Source organism: Prunus persica, chromosome G7, assembly GCF_000346465.2.
Source record: "Prunus persica cultivar Lovell chromosome G7, Prunus_persica_NCBIv2, whole genome shotgun sequence".
NCBI lineage: Eukaryota > Viridiplantae > Streptophyta > Magnoliopsida > Rosales > Rosaceae > Prunus > Prunus persica.
Genome location: NC_034015.1, coordinates 13609956 through 13618666, shown reverse-complemented (window position 1 = coordinate 13618666; position 8711 = coordinate 13609956). Strand labels below are relative to the sequence as shown.

Genomic DNA, 8711 nt, shown 5'->3' with positions numbered 1-8711 from the left:
ATTTTTCACGTAAGATGAGACCCAAGTGAACCTAGAGAAATCATCAACCATGACAAGAATATATTTCTTTCCACCAAGGGACAAGGTTTGGATAGGACCAATAAGGTCCATGTGAACAAGTTCAAGGCTTACTTGTGTTTGAATGTGTTTGACCTTCTTATGTGACACTCTAACTTGCTTCCCCAATTGACATCCTTCACAAAAATGTTGATCAGATTTGTCAAGCTTTGGTAATCCACTCACTAACTCTTTCCTGGACAATTTATGCAAGTCTCTAAAGTTCACATGTCCAAGCCTTTGATGCCACAAGACACTTGTTTCATTCACAACCTTATTGCAAACTACTTCTTTTGCATCATTGACACCATCAATGCAATAGCAATTGTCCCTAGACCTAGCCACGCTCACAATCTCATTGCCATCTTTTCCAATGATTTTGCACCCATGCTTGGAGAATCTAACTTCTATTACTCCATCATCACACAGCTAACTCACACTAATGAGATTGGATGTAAGACCCTCAACACATCTAACATTCTTAAGCTCGGGTAATCCAAGGATACAAACAGTACCTTTTCCAACAACTTGAGACTTGTGACCTCCACCAAAAGCCACAGTGCCTCCGTCAAAAGGACTGAGAGATGAGAAGACACTCTTATCACCAGACATATGTTTGGAACAGCCACTATCAAAGTACCAAGAGTTGGTGTTTGATGCAGCAAAAGCATTTAGCACAACAAGACATTTGGTATGACCTTTTTCAACCCAAGTAGACTTGGCACAATAGGTGAACACATTTTAAGGGAGACAAGTTTGGCAATCTTAGTTACTTCTTTTAGCAAATGATCAACCTGATCTTGCAAAGATCTGGGGTTCCTTTTAGATTTTGAAGACAATTTTCTAGTCTTATCCTTTTTGTACATATGACAGACTGGTCGAATATGACCGGTCAACCCACACCTGTGACAAGTTAGAACAAACTTAGGTTTCTTGACTACCGGCTGAGCATCAAGAAAAGCCACGGTTGGAGTTTTTGACTTGACAAACCTAGTGGTAGAGCTAGACGAACTAGAATCAAAATGATTAAATCCAAGACCACCTTTGTCCCCATGAGGTTTTCCATAGTCAACATTTTGTCAATTTTTAAGGCACCAATGGTCATAGATATAACCTTACTTTTTGCTTCATTCAATTCACCTAGGAGCAGTTTGTTTGAGTTCTGGAAACCAATGTTACTTTCCTTGAGCACATTAACTTGATTTTCATGATTACTCCTAATTGACACAAGTGCAACAAATTCTTTTTCTAGAGACACAAATTTGTCATTTAACTCCTTTTTGGTTTCTTTTAAGATGAGGATTTCATGTTGAAGTTCATGGTTGTTGGCCTCAGGTTTGAGGCTCTCTTCTTTCAAAGACAATGTCTCTTTGAACAAACAATCATATTTTCTTCCTAATGACTCGTATGACAGGTCATCTGACTCAGAATCAGATTCATCAGACACTGGCTGCACAGAGGCAACAAAAGCAACATGGTGGTCATCATTATCAGAGGAAGAATCCTCTTGAGACACTTCACTTTCACTCTCACTCCAGCTAACTTTCATGGCCTTGTCCTTTCCTTTGGAGTATTTTTTCTGATTGTTTGCACAGTCGGCAGCATAGTGCCCAATGCCTCCACATGTGAAGCACTTGACAGATTTTCTAAAATCTTTAGTGAAAGATTTGACATCCTTGTTCCTCTCATTAGACCGATCAGTTGATGGTCTAAATTGTCTCTCACTACCAGAGCTGCCCTCTCTAGCAAACTTTCCTTTATCCCTAAGAATTCTCCTAAATTTTTTGACAAACAAAGCCATCTCGTCCTCAAAACTTGAGGATTTTTCACCACCTTTCAGAGATGAATCATTCACTCCTTGAAGTGCAACATTTTTTGATTTTTTAGTGTCATTCTCTTCCATATTCAACTCCATCTCATAGGTTTTCAATTTTCCTACGAGCTTGCCAAGCTTAATTTCATTTAAGTTTTGGACCTCCATGATTGCAGCTTTCTTTGCTCTAAACCTAGATGGTAGAACACGAAGGATTTTCTGAACAACAAGAAGCTTATCAATAGGTTGACCGAGACTCATGGCTTCATTTGTGATCATCTCAACTCTCTCATAGAACTCAGAAATAGACTCAGTTTCAAACATCCTAAGTTCTTCAAATTCTGCAAGCACCATTTGAGGTTTAAGGATTCTAACTTGGTCATCCCCTTCATGAACCACCCTTAGTTTATCCCAAGCTTGTTTCGCATTTGGGATGTGTTGTATATGTGAAAATTGTGCTCTAGACAAGGCTGTAACTAAGGCATTTCTGGCCTTCTTGTTTGAATATGCAGCAAACACCTCAGCTTCAGTCCATTTCGACCTAGGCTTGGGCACAACATTACTCTCAACAGTCTTGACAGGAGCAACCCACTCTTTTGTGAGATACTCACTTGCGTTCTCATCAAGAGCATCAAGGAATATCTCAAATTTTTCTCTCCAAGCAGCGTAGTTGTTTCCATCAAAATAAGGAGGGGAGTCGCAAGATCCAGCAACTCGATCCTGTTCCATAGTGAGCACACCTAAACACCAAAACAAATCCTAGGATCTCTCTATTTGTATTAAGAGCTGACGCTCTGATACCAATTGTAAACTTAAAAGATATTCAGCCAAAAAAATGCAACAAACTTCACACACTCTAGACCTTGGCCAATCACTCTTATGACTAGTCAACTGTCAGATATGAATTATACCAAACAACAACATACACAGAGCATACCATGATGTACCTGTAGGCCTAGAGAATTACTAGTGACAACCTAGGCACTCAGAAGGACCCATCAATCTAGGCATCCCCTGTGCTAGCAACAACTATGTTGAAAGTGTGTGAAGACAGCATAATCAAGCAAACACCAAACAGCAGATAATGATGACTAGTCAACCACAATTCATACGATGACTAGTCGACCACCAAGAACACAAACCCAGAAAAATTACAAGGATGCAATCAGAAATTGTTCACCCAGAAACCTACCATTGGAAAAAACTGGGGGTCATCAACCGACCAGGCAATCCACTAAGTAGAAAAAGATTCTTACAAAGGAACACAAGCAAGCTCAAGCAAAACCTAGATCTATTTAGGAAGATGAGCAATACCTCCTTTGTGCAATCTTCTTATCCAACTTAGCAAAGCTTGAACCCCAGTTCTTCATGGCAATGACAGCTCCTTCTTCAGCTCATTCATCCCATGACACCAGCTTGCAAGCTCAACTCAAACAGAAACCAAAATTTGGATTCAAGGGAGAATAACCAATTTCTTCAAGAAACCATACTCTTGAAGAAATCAGTAGTGAATCTGACCTAGATATAAATGAGAGAATGTTTTTATGAAGCTAAATGCATATTTATATTTCAAATGCAGTTTTTTCATAAAGAAATCAATTTGAAAAAACTCATAGATGAAATATTATTCTCTCTTGAGGAAGAAGAACGGAAAGATAGAAAACCAATCTTTCCTCCAATTCCACACAAAAGAGATGGCTTACCAAAAGAGGAATCGCAAGGCCTATACAGACCAAAAAATTCCCTTAGGTCAGAATCCCATGTGGTAGCAGAGAGAGAAAAAGGAATAGGACAAAAAAGTTGGTTATCAAGCTGGAGAGCAAGGATGTCTAGTCATCCAAGAAACAGATGACTAGTCATCATTTTATGAAAACAGTATAATGCAATGTTATGCAATGCACAATTTACCTTTGCCAATTTGCATGAACCTCCATATGGTAGTTGTTAGTTAAGAACACCTAGAGAAGCTATTCTCAATCTAAACTTGAGCTTGATAAATAACAATAGAAATCCTATTACAAAGTTGTCAATGGAAGCCAAAAGAAAAACCCAAAATGCATACATTAACACATTGATCTTAACAAGGTGCTGGGAGCAGCTTGTGTTCACGTGGGTTTGCCTTGGTTTTGACAAGGTGTTGGATATTTTGACTGATGTGGGATATTTCCAAGTGTTGTGGGCTATGGCTATTGGATATTTTCTAAGATGTTTGGGCCTTTTCTTAAGGTGATGGGCTATTGGGTTGTCTCTCATGCTTACCTATATGTTTGGGCTCAAGAAATGGACTCAAGTTTTGGTGCTCCAAAGCAGCCAAAAACTTCCATTCCTTGGACCATCAATGGGCCTCGTGACTACTCGTAACCATCGATACCACAACCCGCTCAGCAAACGCTAGGCGTTCACGTGACTTGGGCCCACTTAAGCTTGTAGCGTGGCTTGGTGCAAAAAAATAAGGTTTTTTCGCTTGGCGTGGCATGTGATTTGGCATGCTTGTGCTAGAGCTTTGCCGTTTTGTAAAGGCTATGGCCGGGCCAGAATGGCGCTTGACGGGATAATGAGCATGGGTTCATAGAACCAGCACTTTTACGGGCTTGTTACGACCTTTCTGCGTGGCATGTTGCATAGCGTGGCATGTGTGCAAGTGCATATAACAAACTCTTGCGTACCCAAGTCGGGTTTCTTCCCAAGTTAGGTGTCGTATTGGGCTAGAAATATATTTGGGCCCAGCCTTAGATTTTCGGCCCTCAACAATAATAATACTATAGTCTGGATGGTGATGGAAAATATGCACATACCAAAAGAGATAAAAGGTATGCAACAGGTAAGGAAGAACTCTTGAACCTGAATTGTTGTCTTTTGAAAGATAGAGGCTTAACAAAACAGTTTCTGGTGTTTGTGGATTGATGACATTAGAAGGTTGAAGAGAAAATGTTTAGGTGTTTATGTTTGTTTTTATTTTTTCACCATTGCAATACAGTTTATTTCTGGTGTCGTAGTTGGATTGTTTATCACCAAGCTCGAATGAGCCAAACAAAAGAAATCAAGCCCAATACCAGCTCCAGCTGAATGAACCCAATTTGTAGTTAACCAGTTTGCATAACAAAATATCAAATTTATAGCACAATTTAAACTTTACATAGTTCAAATATAAAGAGTAATAATTAAGCATTAACAAGAAAACAGTAAGGCACCACATGGTGAGGATCATTGAGTTCTGCAATGCGGTGCAGCGTAGACGGCCACAGGAATATTGGGGCTGCTGAAGTAGACAATAAAAAAATTAAAAAAACATGATTTCACCCTAAAACAACATAACCTGCTACAAGTAAACAAAGTAAAGATATATCAAATTGATTTGATTTTATAATATATTCTGTTTCAGCGGTAGCAATGCATATAGATTATCATTTCTTACCTCATCCCTTAGTTCTTAGAATTCCCCCAGACTTCTTCAGTTTGTCACGGTTGATTATGATCTCTTTGTTTTGGCCAGTGGACTTATCGACAGCAGAGACACTCAAGATGCCATTGGGATCAATTTCAAAGAAAACATCGAATTTATGAACATTTTTGGGAGCTGGAGGAATGTCACGGATGCTGCATTCAGCCAAACAGTTGAGATTTGCTGGTATGCTACTGTCACTCTCATATATGGGAAAGTTCATGATAACTTGGTCATTCGCAGCAGTGCACAATTCCTGTTTCTTCTTCGCTGGAATTAGAGAGTTTCTTGGAATCAACTTTATGAACTTCTCATCTGCAACCCCCACACCAAGTGCCAGAGGAGTGACGTCCTTGAGAGTGTAGTCCTGAAAAAACTCCCCCTTTCCATTCCCAGTCAAGGCTGCGGCTTGAACCGCGGCGCCATACACCACTGCCTCATCCGGATTAACGCCCTTGCACAGCTCCTTCCCCTTGAAAAACTCCTGTAATAGCTGTTGCACCATGGGAATTCTAGTAGAGCCACCAGCAAGAACAACATCGTCGACACTGCTTACGTCCATGTTAGCATCCCTTAAGCACTTCTTCACAGGTTCCATACACTTGGTAAATAATTCCCTGTTTAGTTGTTCAAATATGGCCCGAGTAAAAGTTATGGTGAAATCAGTATTCTCACACAAACAGTCAATTTCAACGTCAATGTCAGACTCAAATGAGAGTCTCTTCTTTGCCTTCTCACATTCATTTTTTAACCTCCTAAGAGCTCTCTTGTTTCCACTTACGTCCAATTTATGCTCCCTCTTGAATTCCTCAACACAGTAGTTCACCAATCTGTTATCGAAGTCTTGGCCGCCAAGGTGAGTGTCTCCGGCCGTTGCCTTGACTTTAAAGTCACCAGAAGTGCTCATGGTAAGCAATGACACATCTAAAGTGCCACCACCCAAATCAAATATCATCACGTTTCGCGGGCTACTCCAACCGGCCTTCTTGTTGAGGCCATAATCAATGGCAGCAGCACTTGGTTCGTTCATAATACGCAACACATTTAGGCCAGCAGAGATGCCCGCATCTTTTGTAGCTCGGCGCTGCGAGTCATTGAAGTAAGCAGGGACCGTGATAACTGCATTTTTCACAGTTGAGCCCAAGTAGGTCTCGGCAATCTTCCTCATCTTTACCAGAACCATGGATGAGATATCTTCAGCAGAACATTGTTTCTCTTGGCCATTGTGGGTGACCACAATCACGGGATTGTCACCTGGACCTTCAATGACCTTGAATGGCCAGAGCTTCACATCACTTTGAACAGAGGCGTTACTGAATCTCCTACCGATTAACCTCTTTGTATCTGCAAATGGATGCCAAGCTCTATCAGATAGCATGAGTTAAGTAGGTATTTAATACAAGTAAACACATATTAGCTGGCTCTGGCAGTAAAAATCAAAATCAATCTTTAGATTTGTTGATTCACAATCTAGCTGCTAGATAGCTTAGAAAAAGTGACAATTTCATATATACACTTATGATTATAGTTCTAAGTGAACAAAATTAAAAAGGAGACCGTAAACATGCAGTTTAATCCTACATATGAATATAATACGTACCAAAGATGGAGTTGGGTGTGTTTCTGACGACTTGGTTAAATGCTGCATCACCTACCAAATTAGTCTCATCAGTTTCAGTGAAAGCAACATAAGATGCAGTCTTCCTGTTCCCGTGATCGTTCAGTATAACCTCTACATGATCCTTGTGCCACACCGCTACGCGGGAATAGGTTGTTCCCAGATCGATCCCGATTGCGTACTCTTCCTTTTCTTGAGGAGGAGAGGCAGGAGAAGCATGTCTAAGTCTTAATGTGCTCTGTGGATCCAGACGCATTTCCTCTTTCAACAATAAGTCGCACAACGCATCCCAACCACTTACCGGACAGTGTTCTATCCTTTTACGAACGGGATTGTACTCCTCTGGTAATCCCACCAGGATGTGTACATGGAGGAGGTCTTGATATTCCACAGGAGCACCGGCGGCTGCGAGATCGGTCGCCACCTGTTTGATTTTTTCTAGATAGTGAGCCATCGGAATGGTGGGATCTTTCTTCACTTTGTGTAGATAAGATTTAAGCTGATAGATGTGAGCTTGAGGGAGACAGGCGAAGTGTTGCTCAAGATTTAGCCAGACCTTTCGTGAAGAGTCAGCTCCGGTCATGACTATTTGTTGGAGACTTCCAGATAGAGTGGCTTTCATCCAATTCAAAGCCTGTTGATCTCTGTCGAACCAACTCAAACCCTTTAGATCACTGCCGGACCAACTACCAAAGGTAGACTCAAATAGCCCAGGACGAGGCTCTGTTCCATTAATGATTCCAGAAAGATTGTGGTGGTCAAAATATGAAAGAGAGAAAGATTTCCACTGTTGATAGTTATATATATCACTCGTAAGTTTGATTGGAACCGGAAATGGTGGCATGTTCTCTAGGGCCATGGAAGCTCCAACAGACTGGCTAGAAGCAGAAGTTGATGAGTTGATTGTAGCAGCTTCAGCCGCCTCTCCTTCCGAAGACCAAACGTTTAAAACAATATACAATCAGAAATTTTATCTTTTTTTTTTTTTTCTTGCTTAGCCAATAAATGGAGATGAGATAAAGAGGATAATCAGAAAACTAAAATACTCGCCTTGAAGAAGAATCGGTTAGTACAGATGACAATGGCAAGGGGAAGGTAATGGGAAAAAATTTAAGGGCGTATATATTAATGAGGGTAGAGAGAATGATCAGAAAACCAAAAGGAAAAAAATATAATTAGTGATATTTCCAATGAGTATGAGAAAATTATCACATATTTTTGCTCACCACTTTAATCCAAGGTGTGCTATAATTATTATCTCAACACTTGACTTGACATGTGTTTTTTGGCATTACCATAGTTAACTATTTGTTTTGTATTTGTGTAACTATGGTTATACTCATGGACACATGTTAAGTATTGATAAAGGTGATGATGGTACACTTTTATTAAAATAATGAGTAAAAATGGCGAGCTATCTAATGCCTCAATGGAAGGGGTTCGAAACCCGTTGGAAGCACTTTGTGGCCAGGGGCAAGCTGAACCTCAAGCAGAGATTAATCTCACCCTTAGGTCCCGTTTAGTTCATGGAAAATGAGACTTGGGGATGGGAAATCAATTGCTTTCTCATGTTTGGTAAGTCCAGGCATGGGAAATCGTTGCCTGGCCCATGGGAAAGTAGGGGGAAAAGTGAAGTCATTCTCCCAACTTGGGTTTTGTTTTCCCTCATGGAAAGTTTGGAAAAATTAGCCAACATTAAATACACATTTCTTATAACCATTTTGTCCCTATTAACAATTTAGAATTACAATATATCATTAAATGCATTCTTTTTTTTATTT

General features: G+C 40.2%; 2 protein-coding genes across 5 annotated transcripts in view; both read right to left on the bottom strand.

The window, feature by feature from the left end:
• The window catches only part of LOC109950399, a 3126-nt gene extending 527 nt beyond the window's left edge, over positions 1–2599 (bottom strand). The window contains exons 1-3 of the mRNA XM_020568989.1: positions 1048–2599; positions 573–755; positions 22–464 (exon numbers count right to left, since the gene is read on the bottom strand). Of these exons, the coding sequence (XP_020424578.1) occupies positions 22–464; positions 573–755; positions 1048–2599 (2178 nt within the window). The remainder of the gene's footprint in view (positions 1–21; positions 465–572; positions 756–1047) is intronic.
• On the bottom strand, positions 4913–8044 carry LOC18770584 (heat shock 70 kDa protein 18). 4 transcript variants are annotated; one of them, XM_020569075.1, is made up of 3 exons: positions 6913–8044; positions 5286–6656; positions 4913–5189 (listed from the first exon to the last, which is right to left on the bottom strand). In XM_020569075.1, exons 1-2 carry the CDS (start codon positions 7787–7789, stop codon positions 5287–5289), a joined length of 2247 nt encoding a protein of 748 aa, XP_020424664.1. In that variant the 5' UTR covers positions 7790–8044; the 3' UTR covers positions 4913–5189; position 5286. The 4 variants fall into 4 exon arrangements, with proteins under 4 accessions (XP_020424664.1, XP_020424663.1, XP_020424662.1 ...); XM_020569074.1 differs by having other exon boundaries at positions 4913–5186; XM_020569073.1 differs by having other exon boundaries at positions 4913–5126; positions 6913–8043.

Coding starts and splice junctions, on each gene's coding strand:
- LOC18770584 (XM_020569075.1), bottom strand. CDS start 7,789: ATGGCCCTAGAGAACATGCCACCATTTCCGGTTCCAATCAAACTTACG. Junction 6,657..6,912: donor CACACCCAACTCCATCTTTG/GTACGTATTATA, acceptor ATCCATTTGCAG/ATACAAAGAGGTTAATCGGT.